This window comes from Mastigoproctus giganteus, chromosome 3 (assembly GCF_048544385.1).
Source record: "Mastigoproctus giganteus isolate SK-2022 chromosome 3, ASM4854438v1, whole genome shotgun sequence".
Classification (NCBI taxonomy): domain Eukaryota; kingdom Metazoa; phylum Arthropoda; class Arachnida; order Uropygi; family Thelyphonidae; genus Mastigoproctus; species Mastigoproctus giganteus.
Genome location: NC_143577.1, coordinates 61,908,796 through 61,924,976, shown reverse-complemented (window position 1 = coordinate 61,924,976; position 16,181 = coordinate 61,908,796). Strand labels below are relative to the sequence as shown.

The following is a 16,181-nucleotide window of genomic DNA, read 5'->3' as shown; positions in this document are numbered from 1 at the left end:
CATTGGAGGAGCATATTTTTTGGTTGATTAACGAGGGTGGGGAGTATACACAAAGCGTCCGAGGAAAGTTTATTCTAAGAAATTTCCAAATATGCCAGATGGTTCTGGCATGCTGCGCAGCATTAATATACAAATTTCAGGCGCTGTACATGATGCGGTGCATAGTGAAAGGCCATCGAAACTGACAGAAGAGAAACTCCTAGATATTTCAGATTTAATGCAACAAAGTCCTTCAAAATCAATACGAAAATTGTCTTGCAAATGCGCGTTTATTAGTAAGGAAGAAGCTATGCATTTTCCCATACAAAATCACAGTTGTCCAAGAATTAAAAGCAGTAGATCAATAAAAGCGAGTACATTACTGCCACTGGTTTCAAAAGTTCATAATTGAAAATACCGATGGTATTCTGGATCTTACATTCTTCACTGATGAGCCGTAGTTCCATTTGTCAGAGTATCTGAATGTTCAAACTAACTGATTATGGACATCGGAAAATTCACACAGTCTACATCAAACACGTCTCCATCAACGGAAGCCAAGTGTTTGGATTGCTATCTCCACAAGAAGAAGAATCACCGAGCCCATCTTCCTCAATGAAACGATAACCCCTGAACGTTACTGTTCCAATGTTCTCTACCAATTCATCGGCGAACTGGATGAAGATAAAATCAGGAATAGGTGGTTTCGCAAGATTCCGCCATTGCCCATACTGCTACAAAATCGATGATACGCCTACGCGAAATTCCTGCTTATCGAATAATATCAAAAAATCAGTGGCCCCCTCGTTTACCAGACTTCCATCCACTTGTTTTTTACACAAGTGGATGGAAGTCTGGTAATAAAACACAAAACTTCCAGTAGGAAGTTTTGTGTTTTATTAAAAACACAATGAATTGAATTTTCGTCCATTTTTTTTACAGGGCAATTAAAAATAAGATGCGAAGTCCAATGAAAAGTCATTAATTATAAACATTTTATTAGCTCTCATCTCAGCTTTAAACATTCTTTAGAATGGAAACTTACTGATGCCTTTATATCTTTTTTGGTACTTATATATTGGTTTAAATAATCAGTAGGGTGTGAGATATTATACCGATGTGGTGCCTAACTCCCACAGTTGCAAACAGAATATACACCTAAAATATAAATACAGCTGCCGCCTATCAAACCGCCTACTTCTACCATAAGCAGGAAACAAACGGCTATACTCTACACCGAAAAATATTTGGACATCCCTTCAACATAGTGAAGTAGATCCAGCTATTCGTAAGCAAAGCCAGAACAGCTAAAATGTCAATAAAACAGTACTAATATAAATAGCAGCAAATATGAATCGTAATATTAGGCCCATCAGGTTTCAAAGAGATTTGTTGTTGAATATTTTTCAGCCAATTGTTTCTGCATACTAATACACTTTAAACTTAAAACCTAAATTTCAGATGTCGTTATGAAAAAAATACAAGAATGCCACAGTTTACCGTGGATATTATGCCATAATGGCTGGCATCATTTGAAGCAGTGAAGTTAGTGACTCTTTAATCACTTCATTTAATTAATTGATCAGAAATGGTCCAGTATCAGTAGACTGCGCATTTCGGTTTTATCCATTTCAAAATCGCATCTAACAAGCCCAACGTAACGTCAATAAACGGCCAACATCGTTTCGAGTGGCGCGCTGGACATCGTCCTTGGAATCTAGAATGACGAAGAGACCTCATGGAGCGGTGAGTGACACTACACGTGGCTCGGATCAGACAGTCGGATTTAGAGAATGCCTGGAGGACTCTACTTATTGGAGAGTATTGTCTCAACTATGTTTGCTTCCCTACTAACAATCTGAGCGATAATAATGTGTACTCGCATATCCGATCTCTCTCTCTCCATCTACGAAATGGTTGCTTAAGAAATTGAGCCTGCGTGAAAGTGGCTACAGAATGGTTTCAGAATACATATACATCCACCTCATGTTTTAGTGTTTTGTAAATGGAAGCAATAATAATTATTAATGCTGGTGATGTTAAGATTTTAAACACTTTTTATGATTCATTATACCATAAACTGAATTCTAATATTGAAATACTTCATTCGAAGAATATTCGTTGTTGCAGGTAATAAATACTTCAAGATGCACCTTTAATATTATTATCTTTCTAAGAAAACTATACTCTACTCTAATCCTAGAAAAAAAGACAACCGATCAGGAATTTCTGTAAAATCAATTCAGCGAACTATTCTATTATTTGTCCCCACAGTATGTGCGAGGATGGCGATCTTAAAAACAGTTAAGATCACTAGTGATCTTGACAATCTAATTTAAGATCACTATTCTAAGTGTTTAACTTAGGATAGCGATCTTAAATTCTTTTAGATAGCGATCTTAGCGATCAAAATTTCTTTTATTTTTCCACACAGTATGCGTCAGGATACCGATTTTAGCAACTAATCTAATCCTGGAGGATAGAACAGTCGTTAACATCGTTATCCTCACACATACTGTGTGGAAAAGGATCAAGTTTCAGTACTCTCAAGATAGGAGAGAGATTTATACGTTTATATACCGTGGTAGACTTATTTCATCTTGAAAAAGAGTTGCGTGAGATTTTGCAGCGAAGCAGGCATTCCTGCTATAAAATATATGAAATTTACAGACATGATATGTTGGTGCCTCTTGGTTTCAGAATCAAAAACAACCAACAGAAGCCACGAGGGGCCATGTTTTATAAATGGGATGGACGGGTCATATCTTCAATGTCCGTACCTTCAGTTTTAAACAGCCTGCGCATTTAAGAGAAAGACTAAAGTGCATTAGTTATTTCTCAATCGTGTCGTTCACTTCCGTTTGTTTTCTTCTGGGTCGAATGTTGCAAGTTTCCTGGACAGTGGTTCTTTCTGAAGACATTATTTTCCTTCAGACCATTTAGCTGAGTTATGCCCATGACTGAGAGTCTTTGAAACAGCCTGTAAAGCTTAATATCATGAAAAATAAATTCGGTGCTGTGAACATATTTGCATTCGCCCACGTTCGAACATCTGCAACTCATACCACAGTTAGATCACTGCAGAGATAGTGGAAGATTCTATATGTAGTCATTTGGTGGTGTTACCGAACATAATGAAATTGTAGTGTTGGTAATAACCTCCAGCACATTTCCTGTTTCATTACATTATTCTAGGTGTAATGTTATTAATAAAATGACTTTTATCACAAATTTAAATTACCCAGAGTACTTCAAAACTTCACGGAGAAAATCTAGGAGAGTATTCTACACCACAATAAAAAAGAAAAGAAAAAAGGTTCATGTACACATGTCTCAAAGTCTTTATTTCCGAGATACTAATAAACCTTAATCATAAATTACAAAACTATGTAAAAAGGTCAAAATATTTTGATGTTAAAATTTGTCGTAAAAATATGACTGTGTAAAACGGGCTTTACACATTACAAAACAGTAGTACCAACATCGGCATGAATGTTATTCTATTACATGAATCATACCATTTCTCAGTCGAGTAACTCGTTTTGCGGAGGACATACTAGCAGTGTCAACGTGTCTGTCGCTTGGTATTTTGATTTTATTTTATGGTAAATTCATAAGAATTCTGTAGCTGCTCTTCGCAGATGCGCAGAAAATCCAGCTCGACGAGTACCAAATCGTATAACATTTGATGCTGAACATAGGTTGTCAGTACTCATCAATGTACATTTTTTTAAAAATATGTTTTGCGTTGTCCTTGGCAATATTATTGGTCATTATGAAATAATGAAAACGTATAAATCCAGAAAAATATCTTTAATTATAAATATTTCTACTGGATTTATACGTTATCATTATTTCATTTCACCATGGATCACAGTACAACAGGCCCATTTGTACTTATTGGGCCTTATAGTTTACCAGCAAACCTTTCAGAAATAGCATATTTTCTATTAAACAATTTGTGGGAATTATTGGAAGACATACCCTTTAAAATCGGCAGAGAATATTTTGTGCAAAATTGTACCAGCTCATTTATTCCGTGTTGTTTCTGACTTTTTAAATATGGAATACAATAACTGGTAGATTCGTCGGGGTGGCCTTGCAATGGCCACCACGATCACGTGACCTCACACTCATTACTTTGTATGGGATTACATGAATATGGGTGTTACAACGCAAGAGGAAAGAATTGAGAAATCGGATTTTGGAAGCGACTAACTACTAAGAATGGTCCCGATTCGGTGAAGACATGCAGGGAATTCGTGGATTCATCACGCTGAATGCTGCATTTAACAATATGGAGATCACCTTGAACAGAAGTTTTAGAGGTTTATTTTGTTTTGTTTTACATGGTTTTGTAATTTTATAATAATTATTAATAACATAATGCAAATAATACAAAAAATAATCTATAATACATAATGGAAAATACAATGTTATATTAAACTAATATTATATTGATAATATGTTAGTTTATTAATTATATATAATTAAGAGAATTAATGTTTATAATTAATATTTGGAGAATAATAATTATTAATGTTTATTATATAATTATTATTCCGTGCAAATAAGAAACCGTGTTTAGCAATGTGGAAGAGAAAACCCAAAGTCCTACATACCTGTATGCTTGTAACGATATATGTTTTATTTTCAAAACCAGCGTTTTGTGGAACGCGCCGATATTTCGGTGGAACCAACTGGAGTCCATCCATTTCTGACCACTGAGCAATCTGTTTCCAGATAAACATAATAAAAAAATATATATAAAAAATTAGAAAGCAAACCAAAAAAGTACTTTTAATGTATGCTATTATATTTCGTATACAAACATATCATTCAGTTGAATCCATTGAATTTGCTAACAGATCTAGAGCTGAAGACGTTTTACAAGTAGTACATAAAACACCAATCTTTCTTTCAAATAAAATAAATATATATATTTATTAGTTAAAATCAACTTTATTATTCATTAAAGTATGTTATTTGCATTAAATATGAACATCACAGCTGTGGTTTATACTATTAAATATGGACTATGCGATTCTACAATTTTTGCCATAAATTCTACGTAATTTATACTAATTATATTTGAATTTAAAGAAAATAATTTTAATTCCGTTTCTAATCTTTTCATGTCAGGCCTATATTTTAAATTGAAAAAATTACTTCTTTACTCTTCCATCATTTATAAAAGTTATATAATAGTTAGCATATTTGTCCTATTTAAAAAAGAATTGTTCAAAATGAGAGATTTAAACATTATGGTTTGAGTTTATTATGAATCTAATTATAACATTTTACATCTCACATCTTAGGGTTTAATTAAAGAGTTGAAGGTCAGTCATTAAAGAGTTAGGATTAAAAAAGAATAACAGTTTTAGCTTTTAGACTGCAATAACCATATAAACAAACGTACCTTAACCATTTCGCTGTTCATAGTCATTTCTACGATGTCCACCGTGTAGTTTTTTCTCCAGCCAAAGTCATCAAATGATATATTCCCTGTTAATCCACGTATTTCTGTCTGGTTAATTAAAAAAAGTATAATTACATTTTCATTGATTTCATAGCTATACAGATTGGTCAGTTAAAATGTTATGTATGTACTTAAATAAGGAAACAACAGACCACCTTGTTAAAAGGACGAAACATTGCTTTTTTTTGGGAAAGATTAACTATTTTAATTTTAATTATTTATAATCACTTTTCTGTAATTTTTGTTATATTCATCTTTTGATATTTGGTCTCTTTTTTTTCTCCCCCCTTCAAGTACAAATTGTTTTCTACGAGTATTGTGATAATGCGCTGCATGTGTAACATGATATATAAGCCGATGATTATCTTGAAGATGAAAATTCCTCGGTTAGGAAGGGAATTTATCTTTTCGGAATTTCACGTGTCGCATTTATTAAAATTATAATCTGTTGTCGTGGCTTTTCTCTTTCGAGATAACCAGCAGATTAAATATATCGTCCGCATGTCAGCTTATTGTCATATTAATCTGCTAAAGCATTATACATTCATTATCGCACAAGAAAGCAAATATCAAAATATGTATGAATCTTAGAAATTCAATTAAATGGAAGCATTTCAGAAAATTACCATGTAATTTAAAATAAGAGGAAGTCATCCTTTTCTGAGAAACGTTTCTTTTCGTATACACAAGCTACAGTCACAAAATATTTTCGTTTTTTTATTAATAAATGTTTTGCTATTGCTTAGATATGTGTTACATTGATGAATGCCTACTGACAGGCTGAAGAAACGGCAACAAAATCGAAACAGCTGTAACATTTCTTATGTCATTTGGAAGGGTTTCTTATTATTGCATCCAAGGCAACAACTCTTCATTTTCAGTGCACGAGTATAGGATTTCAGCGTGAGCGATCACTGCTTCCTTTGTAGGAAAAATAAATAAATATCGGTTTATTGATTATAAGAATTCATAATTATTATAAAATAATCATAATTTATTTATTAATTACGCGAGATCATCTCGTGAAACTGAAGGAATTCAAATCCCTTCAACGACATGATTTTATACCCCTCCCGGAACTGGGGTTTTAGTATTAGTATTAGTAACGGCCGTATGGTGCAAGAAAGCCTATGGCTTATGCTGCACCAGCCAAAAAAAAAAAAAAAAAAAAATCCGAACAAAACAATGATAAAAACAAAAATTAAATAAATAATAATAATTAATAAATAAATAAAAATAATAAAATGAAATTAAAAATTAAATAAAAAGGAAATTAATCCTATGCGCTTCCCTTACCCGAAAGTACTATCCAGATGACCTTTGAATTTCCCCAAACTGTCGGCCTCTACCACCCATGAAGGCAACTTATTCCAGTAATTTATAACTCGCTGGCTAAAATAAAACTTCCTGCAGTCCAATCTAAACATTTCCCCGCGTAACTTGAATTTATGTCCCCTAGTTCTAGCATCATTTATAATCTTGAAAATTTTGTCCTCATTCATTTTACTGATGCCTCTCAGAGCCTTAAACACCTCAATCAAATCTCCCCTAAGGTGTCTAGTTTCCAAACTCTGCAACCCACATATTCGAAGTCTTTCTTCATACGGACCCCCTTTTGCCGATCTCACCAGGCGAGTTACCCTTCTTTGCACCCTTTCAAGAAGCTCGATGTCTTTCTTTAGGTGCGGTCTCCATACTTGAACACAGTATTCCAAGTGTGGTCTAACATAGGCCTTATATAATGGGATTATCACGTCCCTATCTCTACTTGCAAAAGTTCGATAGATCATCGATAGGACACCATGGGCCTTCCTTGCAACCTGTTTACAATGCTCAGAGAATTTCATGTCTGACCGTATCGTAACACCCAAGTCAATTTCCTCCAGTACTGGGTTTAGTTGAACTCCACCAAGTGAATAAGTTATTTTGGGATTACTGTTTCCCAGGTGTAATACCTTACACTTTGTTGGATTAAAGCACAGCTGCCATTTTTCTGACCATTCTTGAAGTCTATCTAGGTCTCGCTGAAGAAGCTCAGCTTGACAGTGATCATTAACTACTCTACCAATTTTAACATCATCTGCAAATTTAGACATCACGCCCTCTATCCCTTCATCAATGTCGTTTATGAAAATTAAAAACAACAGTGGTCCTAATACTGATCCTTGGGGAACCCCACTTCTTACATCAACCCAATCTGAGGAATAGCCATTTATCACAACCCTCTGCCTCCTGCCCTGAAGCCATCCTTCTATCCATCTAAGGATTTTTCCAGTGATTCCAACCTGTTCCAGCTTATAAAGCAACAGCTCATGTGGGACTGAGTCAAAAGCTTTGCTGAAATCTAAATAAACAATGTCGAAATTATTCCCTAAATCCAGCTCGTGAGTGACCCTTTCGAAATAGCGAACCAGATTTGTTAAACATGATTTTCCCTTTACAAAACCATGCTGAGTATCCTTGAGAATTTCAATTCGATCCAAATGATCCTGAATTCCACCCTTGATCAATGCCTCCATGATTTTCCCTACTACTGAAGTCAGACTGACAGGTCGATAATTTCCCACTTCACTTTTAGAGCCACCCTTATGTATGGGAGATACATTTGCACTTTTCCAATCCAAGGGAATCTCCCCAGAGTCTAGTGATGCTCGCATAACCAGCCTCAGTGGTTCAATGCACTCGCTTGCCGCCTCTCTCAAGATTATAGGGTATATTCCATCAACTCCTTTTTCTTCCAACAAAACAGGCAATCCGACTTGAGAAGACACGCAATTTATGAACCTATTACACATGGTGGATTGTCGATTGTGATTTTTTTTCTGCTAAGAAATCAAAATTGTTTTAAGGAAATATATTTTAACTTGACGTCCCACGACGGATTTTCATGAAATTCGTCAAATTTTATTAAAATCGGACCAATAGAAATATGGCAATTAATATTTCTTTTTTCCCCAATCTCTTCTGCCATAAGCACATCACAAATATTGCTTCCTCTGTATCAAAAAAAAAAAAAAAAAAAAACCCGCCATTTCTTTTCCTCTAATCAGTATTGATTCTACTCACGTCTCAAATAACCGTATCTCTCTCTCTCTCTCTCTCTCTCTCTCTCTCTCTCTCTCTCTCGGGCGCCTCCGTAGCCAGGTGGGAAGGAGCAGCAGTGCGTAGCACACGCTTCTTGATTAGACCGGGGTTCGAGCCCGTCACCACCAAATACGGAGGATGCGGAAAGGTCAAGGGAATGACCACCGCATATTCCTGGAGCAATATGGCCTTAGTTGCTAATGCTCCTAAAAACAAAATAACAAACAATCTCTCTCTCTCTCTCTCTCTCTCCAAACCTCTCTCAGACCTCTCTCAGATTGCTAGATTCTATTCAAGACCTAGTAGTCAGGTTAATTAAGGGCCCGTCTCTTGAAGTCTGCCCACTCTTTCTCATAGACCTTTAATTTATGTTGCATGTCTTTCTATAGATACTTTCATAGGCACTGTTCTTATAAATTAGCATCCTTAATTCCGCCACTGCCTACCAAAACAATCCGAACACGTTCCGCAACCAGGCAGCATTCATTCACTGCCGAGCTCCAAACTCACGGAACTAACCCTTGCACTTCCATCTCTTCTGTTCTCTGGAACAACCTTCCTTTGCCCGTATTTCCTGAAAATTGCAATCTATAGAAGATCAAATACAATGCCATCAAATGTCTTCTGTTTTCTCAACCTTTTTAACCCATGCGAAGTACCAAATACTATAGGTTCTGATACTTTTCTTGTTTGGGGTTTACGCACAAAAAAAGTAAGTCGTAGAATTTTTTATTAAATTGTCATTGCACTTGATATTAAGGTTTTGTTTCTTTTAAAGTATAATAGGCTGGATTGAAAATCAAGACGTTTGCACATAATGTGAATTGATAGCGATCATACCAATTATCTTAATTGCAACAGTTCTTTTTCACGAGAGTTTGTGATTAGAAGAAATAACCACCAGCCTCCAGAAAACATTCTGAGTTCGAACAATTTTAAGATGGCCAAGCTTAATTCTGTTAAGAAAACTAACAGATAATTCGTTGTAGTGTGCAACTCCAAATTTGAATAAAGCACTCAATTCTTTATACACTATTTAAATAAACGTGGAAAGCAATTAATTTATTCTAATGATGTCAGTTACAAAAAGAGAGGTGTATTATAAAATTATTAATAATTTTATAATGCATCAATTACTTCCATTTTAAAATTTAATTACGGATAGAGTACATTTCAAATATTTATTTCCTTTAATAATTTTATTTAAAATAAATGATTAAATGAGGTTATTCAGGTGATTCAACGCCCAGTAACAAAAAAATAATAATAAAAAAAAAATTTTTAAAAAACCAAAAACGATGAACATTCTAAATATTGAAGTCTCAGTGTCAGGCTATCCTTTATCAGTCTCAGTTTCTCCGAGGAAAAAAGAACTTGAAAGTGTTCTTTATCGATCGGCAGTACTTGGAAGGGTAAACGAAAACAAATAGGTATGCTGCCAGTGTGTTTATAATATGGGTGAGCTAGAAAAGGTCATTAAACTGGCTACCGTATGATATAAATGTCAGATGCTCCGAAGTCACAGTCCAAGATAGAATATTGCAAATATTCTTGAAGGGAAGCGTAGACACATGGAGCTTTTCTCAAAGTGAAGGAAACAATGTATGTGTTTTATTCCTGAAATGTATGTTTAATACAATAATTGTTTCGATCGAGCAATTTCCTTTTTGGTTCGATGGTTGAAAAGAGTAACCTTATAAAGACAACAGAGGTATTAACAAGCAGTATCGATGCTGAAATTAAATTCAAATTTTCGTCAACAGTGATGAAGCAGTAATGATCCATGCATGCTCTTTCTCCATTCTTTTTTTCCAGATTTCTTCATTTTTCATAGTAAAGATAGAAACATTGGCTTTCTTTAATATCTGCCGATAATCAATTCAGTACCTCCTAATAATAATAATAATAATAATAATAATAATATATATATATATATATATATATATATATATATATATATATATATATATATATATATATATATATATATATTAAATTATTTAATTTAAAATACACTTAATTTAAATTTGGGTTTATTTTTCATACAGAGGTCACCGTGGAAAGTACTGCTCTGCGTAGTAAATGATTGTGCTGGTTTTTGGTTGACTTTTCATAAGGATACGAACCTCTCCTTAACCCCAGCAGCCACACATCGAGATGAACAGTCCATTATCTGTTCTCATCACTTTGTTACCTTAACTGCCTTCCGTACGTGATACTACACATGCCATTCCTTTAATAAATGGAGAAATGACGCATTCATGCATGCACGAATTGCAGGTCAGATTGGGAATACACGTATCAAAAGCGATTCCAATATTTGTGTGTGAGAGAGACAACATTTATTTTGATGGAGTACTGCATACTTAATAGAAAACTGAGCTAGTAGTTATCTTTGTGAAAGCTTATCAGCTTTATTTTCCTTATTCAGTGTATGAGTGATGAAAGAAAATAGACCGACCCTTAGGTAATATTCTTATCTTGGCAAAACCCTGTCCACAGAATGGCAAACTAAGCGAATATAACCGTGCTCATTGAAAAAAAATATATATACTATTTTTTCTTCTTCATACTGCGACAGACATGAATCTCTTGCAAAATGCGGGAAGTGTTCGGTCTACACTTCACAAAATTGTTATCTACGAGGCTTAGCAATTAAATTCCAGGACTGACTTCATTGCACGCATGTCAAAGTACATAGGACCATCATGCAATGTGGTAGCAGCTGATTTACATGACTGCTTTTCTCTGTACGGTCATTTGCACATCGTAAGTCGTTCTCATGCAATCGTTACAGTGTTGAGTTGTTCAAGACGTCGTTTGTTAGGGATGGTACAAAGAGCGAACATTAAAATGATAGTTCTTAATCTTTTGATATTGTCACCTCCCTTTTAATCTTGCCCTGTCTCCTCTCCTTTGTTATTCTAGTTTTGAAAATTGTAAATGAAAACAGAGTCAGAAAATTCAGTTTTGGAAACGCCTTTTTTGTTTAGTCACATTTTATGCATTACCTTATCTTTAAAATGAGCATATGAAGGAAAAAAAAAAAAGAAATGGTGCATTTTGAGAGGACTCTTTCACCTTCCTGGTTAAGAGCCTTTTAGTTATTCAAAGAATCACCTAGTAATTCTTCGGTTTCGAGTGTTTTATTTATCTCTCTCGGACTTATTGTTCCCAAAATTAAATCCACAATTATATGAAGACAATTTGACGGTTATAAAATGTTTCTAATTGCTCTAGGGGCGATCTCAGAAGTGTGCAGCTGCATAGGGCGATTACTTTGAAAAATACTGAAGCTTATTTTCATTCTAACATTCGATTTTCTTTAAACTGAGTCAGTACTGGAACTTAATTATCAAACTTTGTATCTCTGTAGGTTGGGTTGGTACTTTGCAGAGTTATTAATGAGAATAATTATTAAATAATTTAAATTTGCGGAATCATATTCTATAAAGTAATAATGGTAATAATACTTGTATATTGGAATAACGTCATAAACAATCCACAAAATAATTTCTAAAATCTGTGTTATAGCTCTTTCGACAGCAATCCTACCAACAAAGAAAACAGCATTGATTTATTTCTTTTGTCTCAACGTTTGTTGTTTTTTACATATTTAAAATATGAATAAAGCATTGCATGTAAATTCGAAACATCGTTATGAATAATGCATAGCATTACACGAAAATCGAGTTTCTGCTAGTGACGTATTGGAAATAAATGCAAAAACCTTTATTAATCTGTAATAGTAATTACTAGAGCTGTATCACTTGCAGTTAATTTCTGATATCTTCATATAGTGAAGTGAAATTCTTGAGATTCGAGTTAAATTAAAACTTGAATTCTTCTTGGCAGTAGAACTTGTATCATAATAAACAAATTTATTATAAATAAAATGAAATAAACTTTACCTAAAGTTCACAGATTTGTGTACTGTAGAATGTAATGCTAGCGATGCTATTTAAAAGATAATTAAAGTCTGTGGAACATTCCTTGATTTAAATAATTAATATTCATCAAAATTATAGCAAATATCTAATATATATTTAAATATTTACCTTTTTAAGATACCTGATGATTCTTTCTCCATGTTCCCATGGCATTACTGGAACTTTTCTACAGTCAATACCCTTTGTTCCATTGTTATAAACTTCTCCTCTTCTAAAATTGTTTCGGAATATATCCGGTTTCTTTTTTAACAGTCGACTGTAGGCATCCAGAATTACTCTTGTCCCATCGTACATTAGCGCAATGTCCGCCTTTTGTGAGGAAATTAGAGAAGGCCAACTTTAATCAAAACAAACCCATTCTATTACTTGAACTTCCTCTCACACAACAAGAAAACATAATTTGCAGAAAACTATTTAAAAAACAGTTAGCTTATAGAAATTACTTTTTTCTCATAAAAACATACATTACCTTCGTAATTAACGATACCTGATTTTTTATTATATATTTATTTTTCTTTAAAAGCTAGTGTGTGGCGTTGAAAGGGAATTCATTAAATTCGGTACCTCTAGTGGAAAATTTCAATAATTAATTATTTTTTGTATATCCATGTACGATGAAATAATTTAACTTAAATGCAACTGTATGTAATTAAACTGCAAGAGTTGTTGTTAATATTTATGTAAAGGTATAAATAAGATGTGAATATTCTCAACGCAATGCAGAACTGTACAGTTCCTTTTTATACAGCACTTTAAATGTAAATAAACTGGAGTTTTCGTATAATAACATAGTAACTACTTTTGTTTCTCTCATCCTGCTTGAAATGTGGTTTCCGTACCTGGATAGATTGTTCAGGATATGGGCTAACTTTGTTTTATTATACGGAGAAATATTATTTGTTTATTCCTATTGGCAAAAATCCTGTGTGATCTTCGCTATACTACTGAGACAACTTCCAGTCCGATTGCAGAATTGAGACGTATTGAATCTGAACGAGTTGAAACAGTAAAGGCAGAGGAACATACCTCCGGGTAGCTTATACTCTTACACTAGATTTATCCTGTCTGAAAGAATAAGCTACCCGGAGGTATGTTTTTCGGCATTTACTGTTTCAACTCGTTCAAATTCAATACGTTTATTCAAACAAGTCGCTAACTGTGAAGCACACAAAATAAGCTCAGTTTCAGTGACAAAAACAAAACTGATGGTCTTTAAGGGAAAACTAAATTATGCCAAGTCTCCTTCAGTGTTAAAATATCAAGGAAAGTCACTTTCTTTAGTATCCATACACAAACATCTAGGTGTTCTCTCTTAGGTATTTTGACACTTAAAATGTCTCTCTAAAAGGAACTGAGAACTTCAGTGATGCTCTTCAGAAATTTTAGGAATGAATGGGACTAAATATCAATACTCTCCCTATCTTGTATCATACTCTCTTTATCCCAATTTCTATCATATGCCTTCTGTATTTGGTTTCAAGGAACCAGCCATCTTACTTTAAAATCCGGACTGGAAACTATACAAAGGTCTTTTCTCTTGGCATTGCTAAGAACATGTACAGTCTCCACACCTGCACTACATGCTATCGCAGAGACTTGACCCGCTGACCTTCATATTATTTATAAAGGTCTCTACTATTATATTAGAAAAGGATACACATTACCTTCCAATAGATTATTGTACATCTAACTGCTCACCCAAAGGAAGAAAAAGAAAAATGCTGGAATCTACTCACCAACTGTTGGCAATTCGGGTGATTTTGTCTAACAAAGGTATTTACCTGTTCCATCATTGAACAGCAATTGTTTATTCCCCGGTCTCTGCATATCATATGTACTTAATAACAGGACACAGATAATTGAATACGAAGTTCCTACAGTTTAATCTCACCTCTAGAGATTCTTGCTTATGTGGTGGCATCGATGACTTGTAATATGATTTATTCTTGCGCAATCTACCAAGACCATCGGCAATAAATCTCAACTATGCCTCATCATTTGCATGCCTAGAATCAAGATATCTGCCTTATAACTCAATACAATCTCTTATGATATAGTTACATGTCTCAAACAGAACTTATTATTGATTGACATTCATGTTTCTACCCTACTTTGTACAGAACCTATCATCGTTGACTACATATGTTTTTTTTTCCCATTGCTCATGTGATTCTGGCATCAACCCGACTGAGTCTTCTGTTTTGTCATGTGTTTATCAATTTCGTCGGGCCAAGTGTACCTGAAAATTTTTTTTTACACAACGACGACTACCAGGCTATACCTTTTGATTATCTCCAAGGACGAGACTTCTGATTACAACCCATGGACTACGCTACATGACAACTTCTGAATAAATCTACTTGTTACCGTATCGCACTTCTCTTTTGAGTATTCCTGAAACAACAAAACACAAAAACGTTCTACATAACACATGTTCTGATTCATAAAGTAATAATGAATTCATCCTCTTGGTGATATTATTCAATTAAAAACAATCAGTAACTTTAGGTCAACTCGTGGACAGACGCAGCTCTTTTGAAGGTTGTCTGTCGCTGGTGGGACCACAGTGTCCCAGGCAGTAAAGACAGAAAATTTCAACTCAGAGAAGCGTTATTTTCTCAAAATGTTATTAATAACTGCGTTGAGATAGTTAACAGTATCTAGTTAATATATAATACATTTGCTTCGTCCAGCAGAACTAATGCGATTAATCACTATTACAATAAGATACTTAATATTAATAAGACGGTAAATTCATTAAAGTACTATATTATTTTTATAATAATGGTTATTATTATAAAAATCTACCTCACATTTTGGAGAAACTTCACGAGTTTCTCGTTATTACATTACTCCATGCCCAAAATAAATATAGTACTGCAAGAGAAAAATAAATAACAATATTTATTGCAGCACTGTTTTGTTTAGTTGTTTGGCTTTTCTTAAATTTAAAGAGCGTAGCACAATACCGAGGCAACTCGTGGCCAAGTGTCTCCGAAATATGCGATCGATGAAACAGTGAGCCTTATTTTTGCTTAGTGCGATTTACAAACTGAGTTTATGACCTACAATCTTTCGTAGCATGCGTTCTTTATCTAAATTCCTTGAGATATTGTAGTGACTAACCACCACATTTTAATCATTAAATTATTTTCTTGCTTGTTATATTAGAACTCTATCCAAAAACTAAATAGCTTTTGTATGAAACTCTAATAAAAAAAATAAAGTAGAATGATATAAAACCATAAGCAAAATAATTAACCCTGCTGCAGTCCATGAAGTCATTTACACATATTTCTATTATTATAATGATTTTTTCTACTTATTGAATTGTTTATGAGGCTAGGTGGCATTGCGACATATGTAATCTGTCGTTGCCGATGTATTTCCTGTAGTTCCTGGTTCTCGGCCCTTTGGTTGTTCCTGGTCCCAGAAACTGGAGTTTTTCGTCCAGCAAAATAGGAAAATTGACCAGAGAACACATGCAATTTACAGACACAATACATAATATATAATTACTTACCGGGTGACCCTGATGTAATAGGTTTTTTTTTTTTTGTAGTTCCTGGTGTTGAATGGCGAGCATGAAACCTTCGGTCTCGTGGAACATCCTTCCGTTCTTGAGTCATGCGTTCGAAGCTATCTTATCTATGTAGTCTTGATAGGGCTCATTGTAGTGTTTGTCGTGG

The 16,181-nt window shown here is 34.2% G+C and overlaps 1 protein-coding gene across 1 annotated transcript in view; it reads right to left on the bottom strand.

The window, feature by feature from the left end:
- LOC150088047 (glutamate receptor 1-like) overlaps positions 1–16,181 on the bottom strand; it is a 240,850-nt gene that overhangs the window by 35,239 nt on the left and 189,430 nt on the right. The window contains exons 6-8 of the mRNA XM_090370548.1: positions 12,601–12,801; positions 5,399–5,506; positions 4,602–4,712 (exon numbers count right to left, since the gene is read on the bottom strand). Coding sequence (XP_090226674.1) covers positions 4,602–4,712; positions 5,399–5,506; positions 12,601–12,801 — 420 coding nt within the window. The remainder of the gene's footprint in view (positions 1–4,601; positions 4,713–5,398; positions 5,507–12,600; positions 12,802–16,181) is intronic.